The following is a 19,510-nucleotide window of genomic DNA, read 5'->3' as shown; positions in this document are numbered from 1 at the left end:
AAAACACAATGTTAAGTAAAATAAATCAGACACATAAGCTCAAATATTGAATGGTTACTGTTATACTCACATATACACAAATAAAGAACGAATTAGAAGAGTTAAATAGGCAGTCAGAAGAAATTCAAACACTTCCTTATATTCTATTGTTTTAAAAATATTTCATTTCATTTCATTTATATTAAAAGTTTATTTTAGTTCACTGAAAAGAAAGTTTATGTTATTCTTTGTTTTGTTTTTGTAGGAATCTTTTTTGGTTTATGACTTACACTGAATAACTACTTTGAAGATAACAATAAACAAGATAATAACTATTGTTCTAATTATTTCATTAAGGAAGTGTTTTCTTTTTTTATAAGATAAAGAGAGAAAATGCAATATATGGGACTAGAGGAACAGCTCAGTGGCATAGTGCTCAATTGTATCCAAGGCCCAGTGCTTGATGCCTAGTACCACAAGAAAAAAGGGGGAAAAAAAAGTAGAACTACATAAAATAAAACGCAGGTCAGAGTGAAAACTAATGAACCTTTCAAAAGTATCCTTTATTCCATTAACAAATCACTTCAAACTTAGTGACTTAACGCAAAATTATAGAGTCCAAAATGGGGTTCAGTAGAATAAAAAGCAACGGGCAAGCAGAGGTTGCTCTTTTCTGAAGGGAAAATCCAGTGCTATGAACCTCAGCTTCCTGAAACCACACACATTCCTTGGCTTCTTCAGCTTAAATCCTTCTTCTATGTCTTCATCCTTTGTCTCCACCCTCCTTATTTAAGAACCCTTATGATTATACTATATGCAACCAGATAATCCAGAATAATCACCCAGAGCCCACCTGGGAACTACTGAATTTGGCTGACATAGTGATCCCTATCTCTTGCATATCTGTTAGTACAAATATCCAAGTTAAGGATTTGTATTTAATGGCATGAATGTTATTTCCTATGATATATAGTTGGGCTAAAATAGTTAAGGATTTGTATTAAATTAATTTCATCTCTAAAATACGGAGTTGGGCTAAAGCACTAAGTGTTGAAAATGATACATTTCCATAAAAATCTAGCAGCAACTTATTTAAATCATAACTAAATTTTCAGAAAGAAAACTATTAAGTCAGGTAGGCTTATATTCCAACAGATTGGTATTATCAAAATCTTTTATAAATACACACCCAATTTTCATTATTTTCTAAATTATAGAATTTTGGTTTTTCTTCATCTAATTTATAAGACTGACAAAGTAAACTTACTACATTTTAACTTTTAAAATACCACTACATTACCATTTGTGTGGAAGAGAACAAGTAAATTTGCAGAGCACCTGTCTAGTAGCCGTGTAGCAAGCCATTCCCATGCTAGGTAGCAAGGAGCAGCACCAGTATACCCTATGACCAGTCAGAAGCAACTAAATGGAGGTTGTTACATTCACATGACAGCCATTTCTAGGATCCTACATGATGGTTAAGCTTAACTGACAGCTAACTACATTGGTTTGGGAGCTGCCTGAGGTATTAGAAGATCACACATCTGATGTACCTGGGTGGGTCATGAAGACATTTCCTTAAGGTCTACATCTGGTCCCTTCTGCCATGTTACTCTTTTTCTACACTGTTTTCTGGCCCCTATAACATAAGCAGCTTTGCTCCATTGTGCTATTTCTACCTTGGAGCCAGTCATACAGAGATTGAATCCTCTAAAATTAAGTCAAATTACATCTCTCCTTCTTTAAATTATGAGTGTTGGGCATTGCATCCCAGCAACAAACATCTAACTTTGTTGAAATGGTACATCATTTGGCTTTCAAATAAAAAGTCAGCTAGTTTATTCCTTCTTCCCAGCATGACCATTGACAAGAAACAGCAAAATACATGATTTCCTCATCTAGCTACTGGATTAATTTTTGCCTTTTATGAGAAATGCCTGCACTGCAATACTCACTCCACTCTTCCTGGGGACCTCTTTCCTTGCTGCAAAGGAGAGCCGCCTTGCAGCTGAGTGACCTCAGGGCATGCACAGCCTGGTGTGCAGTACAGTATGTTAGGCTCCTTGTAATGTCACTCATTATTCTTCCTGACTTCCCTTGTGCTCTCTGGTTGAAGCACTAAAGATTAATGAGGCATTTGTTCTCAATCAAGGAGCTATTTATGAATACAGCTCCACTTACAGTAAGCCACATAGACTTCTTTTTCTTTCTCTTCCTTACAAAAGGGGATGGGTGTTTATTGAACAAAAGGGACAGAAAAGAACAAAGTAAAATGATTTGTGACTTTCTAGCTTGTAAGCAGTTCCCTAATAGAAAGGCTTTCCACACCATAGCTATGCTGTCTGGATAATTGATATCCTCAAATGTGCTATTCTGTTTGGTTAAAGTAAAATAATTATTACCACTCTGGCCTTTGTGAGTCAAGGTTTAAGTCTGCAGCTGTTTAGAATGATTTGCCTCCTTGGGAGGCAAGAAGTAATTCTGAGCCTAAATGTATACCTCAGAGGAAGTGGAGGGTTCTAGCCACTGGTTCACAGACACATCTCTGCAGGGAGGAGCGTGGCTGCAAAAGCAACCACTTGGCCACAAACGGCCACTGCCAAATGGTGAATGTCCTGCCTTTAACAAGAACAGGGCCTTTCTTTTCCACTAATTTTACTTTGTATGTAGATCAAAGATGCCTTCCAAGCTGTCAAGACTTTTATCACCTGCTCTCAACAGTATCTCATGGAATTAAAAAAAAAAGTATTACAGCATAAAACATGTAAGAAGGAGCAGCAATGGCACAGCGACCCCTAAGGGCCATAAGCCAGGCTGATCTAAAATCAATTGCTTAATCTACGAGATTTCAGAGCTCTTCACAAAAGACAAACATCCATGCTGCTGTCACAGTCAGGAAATGGGATGCAGAAAATTATCCAATCCCAGGAAAGTTCCCCTGGGAGAAAAAGGGAGAAGAACTTATTACTGAAGCATCCAATGATCATAATTATTCTCTATTAAGCAGCTAAGGTTTCTCAGGCTGGACTAAAACATGTCATCTTCTTGCTTCAGCCTCCCAAAGTGCTGGGATTACAGCATTCGCCACCTCGTGAGTTACTCTCTTAAACCATCTGGTTAATTATCCATAAAATGAGAATTCTAAGAAAGAACCAAAATCTTTAACATTTAGTACTAAAAAAGTATTAAGTTCTATGGAAACCAAGAGAAGAGTTGTAATTTCTGTTCCTACAATTTATATTAGCTTTTATCTAAATCATTAGTTATTCTGAATTTGTAGATACAGATTTGAAAAGTGAAACTATCTTTTCTAAAACAGAAGATTGCAAAAGCTAAACAGTAATCTGTAACTCCAATTATCAACACCACTGTCTTTTGTTATGAGGTTGAAGAAAGGGAATAAATGTGACACAGAATACTAGTGTCATAATCCTCAGACACTTGTATTTTCTTCAATTCTTAGAATCTTCACCCTCCGAGAACTGTATCAGCTAAACAGACCAGAAAGTACTACCTACAAATTCAACAAAACAGACTTGAGCTTGCTTCCCAGAAGTACCTCTCTACATAGCAACAATGCTCAGTGAATAGGAGATAGCTCCAAACTAACGACAAGTGACAAACACTCTAGCAAATAGTCCACCTTGCTCCATTCACCAATTGTTATGCAGACATATAAAGAGAATTACAGGTACTGGAATTACAGAGTTCTCAACGATATCAAAAGTTAAGTTTTTGCTGGGCATAGTGGTGCATGCCTATAATCCCAGCACTCACGAGGCTGAGGCAGGAGGATCTCTGAACTGCATAGTAAAACTCTGTCTCAACAATACTTAAAACCACTTTTAACAGCTTTCCAAAATATGGATCTTTTTGCCTCAGACGTAAGGTTAGGAGTTAAACTAGAGTCCATTCCAAAGATCAGGAGTTCTGGTAAACAGTTTTTACAAAAGACAGATTGTTTAGCCTAAATGATTTAGCAACACTGTGGTGGTGGGTTTTATATACACCATTACCTCAGTTATTGTAGAATTACATTTTCTGACTATGATTTATGAAAAGAAAAGGACACTTTCATTCAGGAGCCAACTAAAATACCCATGTGCAGCTCTGGAGAGCATGGATGGCAATCATTACTCATTTCACATGTGACACTTATAATCAAGCGATGAGAAAACACACCAATAGCAACCAAAATCCTTATTTTTAACTACTGCAACAAAAATCAAGAGGCAAGGAAAGGCTGATTTCAAATGATCATAAAGGAACTGTTTACTCACTTTACTCCATCTTTAAAAAATTAAATAATAAAGGCACACAGGAAAGAAATGTACACCCAGGTAGAAAACGTCTTTTGTGTTTAGCTTTTGATTTCTTAAAACCATTTTGAGAAAAGAAACATTATGCTTGTTATGCATGTATAATACAGCTTTCTTATTCTTCAGAACACAATAGGTGCTTTTCAGTGTATGGTAAATGTGGACAATTAGACAGTCCATATATTTCGTTATAGAGAATGAGAATCTTGAACTGTAATGTGCTTTTAATTTTTCATCACATAATACACTATTTTGCAGCATGGCTATACTCACCCAAAAACATACTAGTTAGCTTTTCTTTTATACTGTTCTACTATTAAACAAAAATAATTCTCCTAAATTAAACATAAAGAGATACATTGAAATAGAAAGAAATCTGGAACGATAATTGTACATTGCCAAGGACCCCAAAAGGTAGACAGACAGACATATATAATAAAGCCTTGGAATAATTTTTTAGGCTTTTTCTTTACAATTTAGGACAGGAGAAAAAGCTGATAAAAAAGAGATTTTTGACAGATCTCCCATGCTCAGCCTCACCACCAGAGGGACACGTTTGTCACAAGGGATGAACCTGAGCAGATATGCCCTTTATCATCCAGAACACACAGCTAGTGTTTAGTTACTCCTTGTGTTGAACATTTCATAGGATCAGACAAATGTATAATAAAATGTATCTACCATACTGGTATCATACATGGCATCCTCACTGATGGGAGATGTATAATGATGAAAATGTGTAATAACATGAAAATTGTCATCTGGTCAATAATTAATAGTATCACATATTATTTATATACTTTTCTGCTGCTCATCACCTCTATCTAGACCAAATTTAGCTTCCTTAAAATCTCCCAATTATTAATGAAAACTAACTAAAGGAAAATGTAAACACAAACCAAAGAGTACCAAGGAATTTCAGAGTGAAAATAGAACTTAAATATACATCTTTAGGTAAATTTCCTCATGATGCTGCTCTTAAATCTTCCATTTAGACTTCATTTACAATACAAACAGGTGAGACACACATTTACTTGCCCTGTAATTAGTTCAGGTAATAAAAAGCTCCCTAGTAAGATAGAGCATAAATAATACTTTACGTGGAATTTTTCAACTTGGCAATGAAAAATGACAGCACAGGCAGCACTGCCATGTACAGAAGACTGGCAACTCACCATTTACCAAAATCTTAAGTCTGGCCAGCCAGACGGACGTTACCAGTCTTCACAAGCAGCTGCCATTATCACTTATGGCAACACAAGAAAACCCGTATCTCCCTTCCCCAGAAAGATCCCTGAAGAAATATCCGAATTTCCTAGAAAGAACAATTGTCAAAGTGCTACATTATCCCTCAATTCTTTTTAAGGGTACTAAAAGTTTATTTATAAAGTGTGAGGTGAGTGGGCATGGAAGAAACCTGCAGAGCAAATCTACAAATCTGCGGAACAAACGTGGGCAAAACGAAAAAAAGAGTAAAAGCAAAAATAAAAATATATGCTGCATCTGAGAAATGATGTGGGGTACCATACAAACTCACACACAATAGCCTATGCCTCAATTTTAAAAGAAAATCCTATTTAAATCCTCTTTTAACTTCTTTAACCTCCCTATGTTTATCTTTTAGGATTCTATATTATAAATTTGTCAAAAGATCACATATAAAAAGACTGCTATTACTTACTAGCAGACATCTTGTAATACTCTATAGAGCATGCAGAACTTAGATTTTAAACTCATAATAAAAGTACTTTTTTAGATCGCCAGCCTAATATGGACAATTAATTAACATCTTCCTTCATAATTAAAAGTGTGGCCCTGATGTACTTTTCAAGTATTTCAGAGACAGACTCTGAGAAATTTTCAACATAGGAATAAAAACAAGGAAACAGTGAAAGAAAAACACAAAAAGAATACAAATTCTGTATTTTTTTTAAGGTAAGAATATTAGAGTCACATTTTTAAACAGCAGGAACATGTAGTAGAAATTTGTGCCCATAATAGATACAAACTATAGAAAGTTAGATAAAAATGATGGGATGTACATGAAGATCAAAATAATAAGAAACAGACACTAAAATCAGAGTATCAACATTATATATCTAAGAATAGGACCCAGCAATGTTTGAAATGTTCTCTGAAAGGATGCCATAATAAATGAAAATAACTGCTCCAAAAAAAGAATTTTAAGAATAAAGAAAAGAGGGCATTATAAAACAGAGCTGAAAATAAAATAATCTAATACATCTGAGTTTTAAGTCATAATTTCAAATAGAGCTTTCACACTATCATCTTGATTTACTCAGCCATACCAACATATGAGAAAGCAGAAGCTCAAACCAATGATAATTAGGACTATGAAATACACAACCTAAATTTAAGGGCAGGCAGGTAGCTATTGAATTTTTCTTTCATTTCATTTGAAGGTGGGCATAGAATGATAATCCTAGAATCCAAATTACGACATAATCTAAAAATCATAATTAACTGCTTTCTTAAGACACATGCATTTGAAGCTTCAATATAGCTTCCAGATTTCTATTTTTACTGACACAACTAGATAAAGTAAGGAAATGGCACTAAAATGGATCAAAGTAAGGTCTGAACTTAACTCTGAAAACTGAAAATAAATACCTGGCCCTTAATACTATGGTATCAACTTTTCTCTCTATTCCATTATCTTAAAATAATCAAACATTATACCATGTTTTAGGAATGTTAGAGACAAATGAGACAGGGTCTGACTTCCAGTTACTTAAAAACTGAAAAGTATCTTGGTCCACACTGATATCCGCTCTTCATAACTACATAATAAAAAACCTTGATGTGAGCTTAAATTCTTTACAAGGTTCTTTCATTATCTTTTCCAAGTAGAAGAAGACAATAATAGTACACTCTAACACATGGATTTATTTATTGTCAGGGATCAGATTAAATGAATTTAAGATGCCTTTGCTTCCACACTATTACTGACTCATAATTCTGTAATACAGTACGATTACATGATATCTTATTTTTAAGATGCATCTTTAAACTGAGATTGTGGTACACACCTGTAATCCCAATGGGAAAGTGAGATAGCAAATCTGTGAGTTCTAGCCAAGTCTCAGCAACTTAGCTACTTAGAAAGAATGTGTCTCAAAAATATATAAAAATGGCTAGAGATATAGCTCAGCTTGTGATATCTCTGGTTTCAATCCCCAAAATTGCCCCTCACAAAGTATATTTCAAAAATACAATCACCACATATATTTGTCACATATACCTTTTAAAAGCATAAAGAGGTCAAGAGCACTTAACATAAGGAAACAATTAGAATAATCATGTTTTATAACTATCTCCCAAGATAAATATGCTTTAGAAATTTGTTTTTTATTCCTGATGAATAATTCTTACCTTCACAAGGTACATTTTGTAAAATCCTAGCAAATAATTAGGAAATGATAGTTTGTGAACACAAGCCAACACTGAAATATCATTCCACTTCAGCTCCACTATTAGATTTCATGAATTCCTTCAGAACCTCCATTTAAAAGAAGGTATAGGACTACTCTGGAATCTAAAAGTTACAATGTGAGACTGATTCCGAGAGAAGTCTATTGAAGAACTTTTAAAAATTCAATCATTCCAGCCGCAAAATTCAAAGAAATCAAACATAAATGTTTAGTAAAAATTAATACTGCTGGGGCTGGGGATTTAGCTCAGCGGCATAAGCGCCTGCCTTGTAAGCAGGCAGTCATGAGTTCGATCCCTGGTACCGGTAAAAAGGAAAAAGATAAAAAAAAAATAAATTAATACTGCCAAACTCACTACTACACTAAATCAAGGTATTAAAGTCAGAGTATCAATACTGTCAGTTTCTTTGCTGCAATTCCATTATTCAAGAGAAATGGAAATTCATAAAGTTCACTCAAAATGGGTAAGCTGAAAAACTAACTGATATCTACAAATAATTCAGATAATTTACTTTTGGGGGGGGGGTGTTACGGAGACAAAGTCTTGCTATATAGTACAGGAAGGATTCCACCTGCCTCAGCTTCCAAATGCTGAGATTATAGGCATGTGCAACCACACCCCACTAATTTCCAATTTAAGAAATTCAGTGGGTTGGGGCTAGATATGTAGCTCAGTAACAGAATACTTGCCCAACAAATGCAAGCTCCTAGGTTAAATCCCAAAAAGAAAAGAAAAGAAGACAGAAAGGAAAGAAGGAAGGAAGGGAGGAAAGGAGGAAGGGAAGAAGGAAGGGAGAGACGGACAAAGAAAAGAAAAAGATAAAGAGACAAAGAGAAGGAAGAAAGAGAGAAAGAGGGAAAGAAAGGGACTATGTGGGTCTGAAAAATCACTCTAAAATTATAATTACCAGTTACCAGTTGTTGCAAATTGAAATAGATTTACAAAACACCAATTTAACAAAACAATGAAATATTGTAGTGCTCAAAGAGGCAAGGAGTTCAGATTAGTGTAAAAATTCTTTGAATCAAGCCCAAGGAGAGATTAATGAGAGTATTCTCTTTTTAGATCATGCCTCTTGAAAAAGCAGAAGCAAGCAGAGCCAGCATTAAAATCTGGACCAGTGGTCGGGGCCCAGCCCTGGTTCTGTCATGCAAAGGATACCGTGGACAGCAGGACACACTGCTCCAGCACAGGAGCTACACAGTAACTGTGAATCAAACAGAGAATTTTTAAAGCCTTGATGAATGCGACTAGCTGGCTTCTAATTTCTAATTTCTAATTTCTAATTTGGCTCATATAATGAAATAAGACCTGCATAGTAAACAGGGGCTGAATTTACCCACTCATCCCTGTAGGCAAAACTATCTGGCTGTTTTAAGGACTTTTTAATGTTCTTAAGATTTTGTTGCCCTTATTGATTATAACAAAGAAAATACCACCATGTTTTCCAGGACTACTAGAATAAGCCCTTGTTACCTCTGACGTCAAACAGATCATGTGATTTGGACTGTAAAGAGTGTCCAAATTTCTGACCTCTTTCCTCACTCCCCAAAGTGAATGCCAGCAATAAGTCAGAGAGATACCCCTTCTCAAACTCTTTTAATTCACAGTCATCATGTAACTAGTTCTACATGGACCTAATTATACATAATCATGGCATAAATTTTCATCACGTAAGATATAGCCCTTATATTTTCCTTCAGGTTTTCAATTCTTGCTGCAAGAAAGTTTAATTTTTGATAATTAGTGGTCAATGAAGAAAAAAATTAAAAGGTCACTCTTATAGTTAAAAGCATAAAGTTCACTATCTGCTCTGAGATCATCAGTGAGGGGTAAACTGTTGTGATCTGGCAGGTCATAGCTTTTGAGAATACTCTGACTTCTCTTGAAAGACAATGTAATTTTTAAGAAAAATTAAGATAGAAAATAAATGGCAAAATGTATGTTAAAGTACATTAGTGAATTAGAAATCAATGATTGGATGTAAGTTTCCACAGAGGGTTATAGGAAAAGCAGTTTAGATCAAGAGTACTTGGTGGCAGATTACTCAAGTGGCAGATCACTGTTGTTAACTTCACAGTAACACCTGGCAGAGCTAATACTCTGATACCTGTTAAGATGTAGATACAAGGATGAAAAATGGGGGGCTTATTTTAAAGGAAAAGTTGAGGATCAACATGGTTTTCTCAGGAATCACTAAATATCTCTACCATGACAGTTACCTATAATACTTTATTGTTAAGGAATGCAAAAATGGAGTTAAAAAGGAAAATGAAGCAAAATTTGAGTCTTAAAGATGTACATGTGGGCTTGATAACGTATACATTTAAAAGAAGAGAAATTTACCTACTATTTTTTAAATGTCAGCATGTAAGATGATTTGGAGAGGAAAAGATAGAATAGAGAAAAAGTGGGGAACTACACACAAGAACATGTGTGTAACCTTATTTTCTAGCAGATTTACTGTGCCCACACAGTGCCATAGGGTAAGAGGAGAGATAAAACACTACTAAAATAGACTACATACTGCTGTCCACGCATTTCTTTTGCACCGGGCACATAGCCATCCATCACAGATCTCATGAGAAGGGACACCATAACAACCTAGAAAATAAGAATATGGAGCCACACATTAGGTCTCCTCTACCTTTAAAATATTACATATTTCAACAGCAAAATAAACAAAACCAGGTCAACTACCTACTACACTACTTTTTATTCCCACTGGAAAAATAAAATACAAGCAAGCCTGTCTCAAAGAGAATTTTGGTTATGTAACACCAAGAAACATGTCATCTTGTTTGGATTTGGTTTGGTTTGGTACTGGGGTCTGTGCCCAGATCCCCAATCTCCCAAACGAGGGCACAGCAAAGACTTAAATGAATGAGACAAGTGGTATGATCTTTAGGGCTCCAGGAGGACCAAAAACCTCTGCTGTGTTCATAACTCTGCTAATCAGCCAGCCGACTGACCCTGGGTAGCTTATATTTATTCAAAACAAGGAAGAAGTTAAAGTGGGAACTGTAGAAAACCTGAGCAGGATCTTGGGAGGGGAACCCCTCTGAGCAACAAATGGTACTAATTAAGGAAAACTATCCTAGGAGACGTCTCCAGGTAGCCTCAGCTGTGGCCTATCTTGTCCCCTAAGCCATCTCCTCATTCTCAGTTCAGCCATGCCCAGGCTCTGCCACAACCCTGCATGTATATTCAGCTTCAACAGCTCCAACAGTTTGGTTTATTTTTTGCCAGGAATTGAACTCAGGACCTTGCGCTTGGCAGGCAGGTCCCTGTACTACTGAGCTATATCCCCAGCCTAAAACATGTTATCTTGATTTCTTGAAATAAGAGTTTTAAATAATTTAGATAAGTAAATTCTAATCAAATATTGGTAATATTTGAGATAAGAACAGAAAATAACAAATGCCTAAAATAGTCAAGTCCATTAAATACTAAGGTCAAGCACATGTTTATGAAATAGTATTGTTAAAATGCATAGCCATTGCACTGAGGAACCAAGACTGACTCACTGTTTTTGGTGTCCTGGTGGCCTTTGAGGTATATAATAATGTATAGCAAATATTGTGTTGGTATGATCAATTGCTATCAATATAACAAAAATATGTATTATATTTCAGGTAGACGATGTCTAAAGCACACAAACCTGATAGGCTATTTCAACTCTACTAAAAACTACTATTATTGCTCTGGAGTAAAAACACAAGATGATAATTATGTTATAAATCAAGTTACACTGGTGTGATATATATAGTGATTGAGGAAACCAAGAATAATAAATCTTTAAAATAGAGTTGATTATATAGTAAATTCCTTTAACATATCCTATAAGATTTACATTGTAGGTCAATGTTTAGAAAATGTGTTTTACCACTTGTCCACTGTGTAAAAGTAACTAACTGAGACAGTTACACAACTTAACCATCTCCAGGGAATAAACTATTGTGGTGACTGTACAACCCAAATGGCAGTAGAGATTTTCCTACCCTAATGATAAATACAACTTTAACTCAGTGCAAAAGCAACTCTCCAAACTTTCCAGATCACCAAGGGGAATATTAATTTCTCACTAAAAAGTCACACACACAAAAAAAATAGTCATTTTTATTAAGTTTTACAAACTACACCTAAGGGAAATTCAAGTATTTGAAAGGAGCCCTGTAACAAAAGGGCCCTTCGGCAGGATCCCCAAACAAATGAAAAACCAGAACTGTTCTCCACTAAGCACTGCACAAAACTAGAGACTAAAGAGTGATTACATACTCATACTTTACTAAGAAATGTGAGAAAAAACTTATCTAACCATTAAGAATCACATACTTCAAATGCAATAGGTTTGCAGGTTCCAAAAAGGTGAGAAATAAGACCTATGTGAAGCACTTAACAGCTAATGACTGATAAAATAAAGATTTATTTACTTGCATGAACCCGTACACAGCACTTTGCACAGGAAATCAGAAGACTTGTTCCATCCTCTTCAAGGAAGGCATTGGGCGGAGAATATTCTATATTTTCCTCGCTATATATAAAACACATCTCTGGAATGAGGGGCTTAGTCTTTCCGACTGACATTACCACTGCACCTGATTTTGTCTCCCATCGAGAATCATTTTCTTCATTGCTGCTATCTGGCTGAAAAATACAATTCCACATGAGTGAAAATAGAAATGCACTCATCATATACTCTGGTGAGTCACATGCATCCTCACCTGTATTAAAACTGCATTCTAACTTGTGTTCTTCTTCATGTTCCCCTTGACCAAACAATTAGCTTTTTAGCAACACTCCTTCTCTGACTCACATGCAGAAGCTAATTTGCAAGAACAAGAGAATATTCTGAATGCCTGCTCCTACAAGAAAATGATGAACTACTAACAATGTGTTCTTCCAGGAAAAGTTCATGGAAATCAATTCTTCTGAAGAATTTTCTTTCTATCTTTATTTGTACCAAGTCAACTTCTACTTTCACTTAGTGAAAAATACTAGCAAGTAACATTTGGAAGAGTGTTTTAAAAGACTCCAGTTTTAATCTGAGCAATAGCATTTAGAGAAGCATTGAAGGTTAAGTCTTTATGGTGAGGTGTACACTCATCATAAAGGCTTAAATAGCAAGAAACAGAACTGATAAATGTGACCAAATAAGAAAGGATCCTGTGGCAAATAAAACTGTCATCTCTTACTAAAATACATGGTAAATGCTTAGGGTTTATTTGAAACTATATGCAATGCACTAACATATTATCTGCAAAGATATTATTTAAATTTACTGAATTAGTTGGAATTTGTTATTACTGGGAAACATATAAACAGATTATATCAAAATGGGACTCAATAAGAAAAGTTAAAATGTAGAAATGTAATGGCTAATGGAAAACAAAAATAATATTTGTCACTCACCAGTGCCATATTAAAAATACTTTGGGGGCTGGGGATTTAGCTCAGCGGCATAAGCGCCTGCCCTGTAAGCAGGCAGTCATAAGTTCGATCCCTGGTACCGATAAAAAATGAAAAAGACCAAAAAAAAAAAAAATAATACTTTGAAAAGGGTAAACTATTTCTATTTATAATGGTCTAAAAATATGAAATATCACACATATTCTTGACCTGAAACATCTGAACAGAAGATTTACTATCTCACGGACTTTGAGAAATATTTCTGATTTTATTAAGTGAAAATGTAACAAAAAACAAAATATTCATAGATATCCTTTATAATAACAGTCCCTTAAAACAGACTATATAATTCCACCTGCACTAGATTCTTAAAGATCACGTCATTTATATTAGTGAAAATGTGACCTTCCTTGAGCTGAGAACTATCAGTGAAGCGTACACGGAATAATAAGGAAAAGAGTCCCAAAGAACAGCTGACTAACAATGTGGGGCCAAGCAACTCAGTTTATATCTAGGCCTGCCTGTGCCTTTTGCATGTTCCACATGGGAAGATGAAGAGACACAAAAAAAACATGGGTGAGAGTCAACATTTACACCATCCGAGAGTCACATTTTCAAACATAAAACAGAACCAGATCTAAGTCCTCTCTTTGCATCATTTTATATCTAAGCTTTAAGTTTGTGTTTCTTGGTAAAAGGATTAGAAAGGTTAGAATTGCTTCTTCCTTGAAATAAACTGAGGTATTAAAAAAAGATAAAATAGTGTCCAAAAATGTCTCCAGAGCGGATTCTTGGAAATATGTGTTACTGTATGAAGGTCATTAGCTAACGAGTATTATCACCTTCTTTTCTGATATGTACACTAAATCTACAATGATTCAAAGGTGACTTCCTGGATGTAGAGTCATACAAGAAGGCAGCAAGAATAGAATGTGCTGACGTCACACCCCAGATTACCTTGTAGTATGGCATAAGCAGGGTGCAAATGGCACAGTGTGGCTCTATTTTTGCTGCAGTTGCATTATACTCCTGCTCAGCCACAAAGTTAGGAGGCTTCGTCTGCCAAAGATGGATGAGAGGCTTTGCCCAAGACTCTGTTTCTTCCACTTCTTCTTCTATTGATGGAACCTCAGGCAATTCTTAAGAAAGAGGGCACAAAAACATAAAGAACAGAGACCCAGGGAAAAACAAATTACCCTCTTCAAATAAAAGAACCACATATTCCAAATATCCATGATATTAATGCCAGATCCCAAGCTATTTTGTTCTAATAATGCGTACTGAGAGAAATAAAATAAAGCAAGTTTTGTTTTCATCTATCAAAAACCAGACCGGTTCATATGGCCTGAAAAAACATCACCTTTGTCATCTTCCCCATGCCTACCAGGAATTATTCTACTGCTCCCTCCTTTCAACTTCACTGTTTCTGTGTGTTTCAGCTGCTACACATGGTAAAATAAATGTTTGTGCATCAGACTGGCTTCTAGTCATCAGGAAATTATCTAACTCCATTAATGACTAATCAATATTTTACTTTTTCTCCTAACATAAAGGTTTATCAATGAGACTTCATTAAATTTATTTTTGGGTTCAAGAATCAATGACATCTACACAGCAATCATAATGTGTCAAGCAATACACTGGCAATGCATGGATAAAAAAGACAATCCTTATTATCACATATTTTATTTGTTCTACATGATACTTCAAAAGGGTCAAATCTCTTTAAGTACATATTTCTATTACTATAAGAGTAGAGATTAACTCCACAAATATATTACTTTTAAAAAAATCTTACTGAGTAATATAAAAATACATCAAGACATGGTATGTCAAGAGAAGAAAGTATCTCTCAATAATAGCAGACAACAATATATTTCAGAGCAGGTGGCAGCAACTACAGCTACATCTTGTTGCCTAGAGTTGTGATGTATTCTAAAATTCCTTACCAGTATTGTCACAGTCTTAGGAATAAATACTGTAGAGCACTGTCCTTAGCACCAAAGCACTGGGGAACTATAGTGTTTTAGCCCATGCTGTGTTGACTTACCTATTCTAGAAAAAGTCAAGTCCAACCAAAACAGACAGAAAAATGGAAAAGGCTGAAGAAAAGGAATGATCTTATTTCTATTATGGTGGTATTATTAGCATCTCTGGCAGTGGCAGTGGAACTGTTGCTGTTACAATGAAAAATTCACATCACTCAGCCAGGGGCAGAGTGTTTGAAAATAAAAAGTAAGAATGTTTGCTTATACTGACAGTGAAATAATCTGCTACTAAATATAAACTGAATCCCCATCAATTGCTCTACACTACACAACATATGGCATGAAGACTAAGAGTTGACAAATGAAAGACTGAAATCAAAAGTTAACCAGAAAATGTAAGTACCATTAAGTGTGAACTCATAACCTAACATCTCCTACACGTATTTAAAATGCAAGTTTTTGAAAAAAAGCTGGGTATGATAACAAATGCATATACTCCTAGCACCCTAAGAGGCTGAAGCAGAAGAATCTCAAATTTGAGTCCAGTCTGGGCAACTTAGTGAGACACTGTCTCAAAATAAAAAGGTTTTAGTAAAACGGCCATCAGTTCAATCCCCAGTACCAAGAAGGGGAGAGGGGACCATGGGACTGAAAAGATATTGTGACTACTTACTGGCTTATAAATAAGATTACTGAACTACTTGCTCTATTCAAAAAGATTGAAACACACGGATCATTAAATCCCTGGGATTATTCATAAATTAATATGAAGAATTTCCAAGCCTTCCAATCGCTAAAGCCTAATGATAATGATAAAGAAGCAGAGGACAGGACAATTCTCAACAGTGGATTCAGGGTACAGGTGGGTAAGGGCAGCCTCTCCAGTTCTACTCCAGTGCCAAGGCTTGGCCTGCGACAGACTGATACAATTCAGACTGTCCTCGAAATTTCTCAACAATGCCCTGGAAGAGGACGCTGCTCTACACTGGTCTTTGGCCACATGAAGTTGCAGTCTTCTGCCATCATTAAGTCTTCTGCCACCACTATATAATCCTGAACATTAAAAGCATCATGGCAGCAACAGTTTGCAGCAGCAAGGAAAGGGACCAGGGTGTCTAAAGACCTAGCTAGTACTAGATGCAAATTCCTTGATGCAGAAGGACAAAACAAAATCTCATACGACCCCTTCGTCTACTCCAAGGCTTACTTTTTTTTCAGTACTAAAAATGTTATGTAAAACTTTTTTAAAATTTTAAAGTGATACAGTTTCTGAAAACTCTCTGTAATAAAAAATGTATATATTTGTAGTAATATTCACACAATCATCTTATTTTCTTTTGATCTGCTTATTAAATTGATTGCTGCAAACTTTCACTAGGGCAAAGAAGTCAATCCGAAGTATGGTAATAGTTATTTAAATTTTAAGAAAGCTTTAAATATTTTCTAATGCTGACATTGCCTTAACACTCTTCATTCTTCCCTGTCTCCAAGAACTCATGCCTGCTCTTGAGCCATGTTATTAATATGAGCATTGACTATCCCTGAGCCTGCTTTTCCCAGATTTACAATATTCATATATAACTAGAAACCACAACCCTTTAGGATCTCTCTTCTGGAAAAAAAGGCTCAGGAGTCCCTTGCAGATACCTTAATACTCTTAACATCACATGATTCTAAATACAAACTGCCCTATTTCAGTCCCCAAACATTATCTTCTATTTCTCTTCCTGCTTCCTTTTTTTTTTTTTTAATTTAAGGAGAAAAAGGAAAAAAAGCAGAAAAAGGGTACAAGTTATACTGAATTTCAGAAAAAAAATTAACAGTAGGAAATCACTAGTTAATGGATTACATATTGTAATCTTAGAAATATTTGTTCAAGTTACAAGATTAAAGCATATAAAGTGGACATTCAAACAGTGAGACTGCAAACAGTTCTGTTCAATGATCCAACAAAACTCAGTAATATCATTGTCTATCTTATACACTTAAATTTACATGCAGTTATACCATTTAGAGCATTTTCTTTTCCTCTCTTTTGTACAACGACTATTATACATTTTGGTTTTATTGCTCCCACAGTTCTTATTACTTTTTTTGGAAGAGAGTAAAACCAAATGTGACTTAACAGAACAGAATCAGTTAAATCAAAAGGGTGGACATAACAGGTAATATAAAAACATAATACAAGATGATCAACAATGGTTACCATAATGCCTCCCGCTATCTTAAATAGAATTGTCTATATCATCAGTTATAATAAAATTGAACAAAACAGTAAAGAACAAAACCAACAAAATCAAAACATTGGAGACATTACAGGTCTTCAAAAGTAGGTAACAGTCAAACCAGAATGGGCGCCATAATGAATCCCACTATCTTCACAGCTGTTGCCTAAACTTTCAAACATGGTACTATCAAGCAAAGCATAATAGAGGAACATCAGTCAAAACAAGATGGTGAGAGCAATACAGGGCTTCAAATCAAGTTAATAGAATATCAAAGTCGGTTACTATAATATATCCTGCTTTTTTAAAATTTATTTTTCCTTTAATTAAAAGGATAAAAATAAAAAAGTAAATAATAAAATGGAGACTGAGATAAAAGAGGGCATAACAACTTAACAGTGCAGATCAATACATAACCATTTAAGCAAATTAGTGTTTCACCACAAGATAATCCTGACATAAAAGTAGTTACTATATTGTCTCTTTCCTTGAGATCTTTGAGCATAACTTCGTATACTGTAGCATCAACTATATCAACACAATGTATAACCATTCAAGAGAATGACAGTATTACAGGGTATTTAGAATCAACTAACAGATAATGAACTATGGTTTCTGTATAATCTCCTTGTCTATAAAAGTTTTTGTTTATACTATCACATATAATAAAATCCAATAAGATACAACATGTTAAGACCTATGGAGACAGAAGAACAAAAGCTTGATGGGACTTCAAAATAAGATGATACCAAATCAGCACTACCTATTATGACATCATTTTTTCTAAGATAGCTGTTCCTATCATCCAATCTTCTCTGCCTCATTTCTCTTGAGCTCTTTTTCTGTCATTAGTTGTCAGCTTGTCTTCTTCATTTTGTTTTCTGCTCCATTCATTGTGGTCTCTCTGGCACTATTTCTGGATTCTTCGTATTTTTCTTTTTTAGAATATCCTGCAGTATTCTCTGTAGAGTTGAACTGGTGGTTGCATATTCCCCTAGTTCCTCTTTATCCTGGAAGCACCTTGTTTTTCCATCAATTTCCAGGGATAGTTGTGCAGGATATCTCAATCTTGGCTGGAGCTTATTATCTTTCAAAGCTTGAATTATTTCCCCCCACGCTCTTCGTGATTTGATGGTTTGTGCCAAGAAGTCTGCTGTAATTCTGATGGGTGTTCCCTTGTAAGTGATTTGTTTCTTGTCTCTGACAGCTTTTAATATTCTGTTCTTATTTTGGAATTCTGAAATTTTGATTATTATATGCCTGGGTGTAGTTCTATTTGGGTTGTAGGTAGCTGGAGTCCTGTATGCCTCATATATCTGAGTATCTTTTACCATTTACTAAATTAGGGAAGTTCTCTTGGATTATTTCTGTGAATAGCTTTTGTAGTCCATTTGTTTGTGTTCCCACTTTTTCTCCTACAGTCTTAATTCTTAAGTTATAGATCCTCTTATTATCTTCTAGTTTTTGTATTGTTGCTGTTTGTTTTTTTGTTATTTTTAAGAAGTTTTTCATTTCACGCTCCCATATTACAAATCTGCCCTCCAGTTCAGATAGTCTGTCCTTAGTTTCTTTCAAGCTGTTATGCCAGTTTTCGATAGAGTTTTTAGTTTCCTGGTAATCTCTTTGAACCTGCTTCACATATTCTATGTGTTCTCTATTTTCTCCATCAAATAATTCTCCCCTCTTTTTCTGTTCTTCCATTCCACCATCTGCTTTTTCGTGGGTGGTACTTAGCATTTCTCTGACTATTCCGTTTATGTCTTGCTTCAGGTCATTAATAACTTCATTCCTGAACTCGTTTATGAGGCTCTGGAAATAGCCTTTTATGTCTATTGGTGGTATGTCTGCTGTTGCCTGTTTCTCAGGATTGGGGGCCAAGGAGCCTTTCTTGTTGCTCCCTCTTCTCATATTCTGTTCCTTATATATGCAAGCATATATAGGAGGCCCAGCTTCCTTCCCTGACAGCCACAGTCTGACTGAATTGCTCCAGCTAGGGGTTCCCGCCCACCGCAGCGCACAGGGGAGTTATGGACCAGGGAGTTTATGCGGGGCCCGCCCCTCCATGTCAAAAGGCCTCACTGCTAGGGCGCACCTTCAGGTGCTGGGATCTGGGTTGTGCTAGCCTACTGGGTCTCAG

At 35.5% G+C, this 19,510-nt stretch overlaps 1 protein-coding gene across 4 annotated transcripts in view; it reads right to left on the bottom strand.

The window, feature by feature from the left end:
* Nucleotides 1-19,510, bottom strand: part of Kdm4c (lysine demethylase 4C) — a 354,968-nt gene that overhangs the window by 131,272 nt on the left and 204,186 nt on the right. For all 4 annotated transcript variants that reach the window (XM_013155087.3, XM_003472256.5, XM_023566045.2 and 1 more), the window contains exons 13-15: nt 14,118-14,299; nt 12,185-12,398; nt 10,279-10,355 (exon numbers count right to left, since the gene is read on the bottom strand). In XM_013155087.3, coding sequence (XP_013010541.1) covers nt 10,279-10,355; nt 12,185-12,398; nt 14,118-14,299 — 473 coding nt within the window. The remainder of the gene's footprint in view (nt 1-10,278; nt 10,356-12,184; nt 12,399-14,117; nt 14,300-19,510) is intronic.

Source organism: Cavia porcellus, unplaced genomic scaffold, assembly GCF_034190915.1.
Source record: "Cavia porcellus strain 051 isolate PalLab524CR breed Dunkin Hartley unplaced genomic scaffold, mCavPor4.1 scaffold_1, whole genome shotgun sequence".
Taxonomy (NCBI): Eukaryota; Metazoa; Chordata; class Mammalia; order Rodentia; family Caviidae; genus Cavia; species Cavia porcellus.
This window is presented reverse-complemented; position numbering and strand designations above follow the sequence as displayed.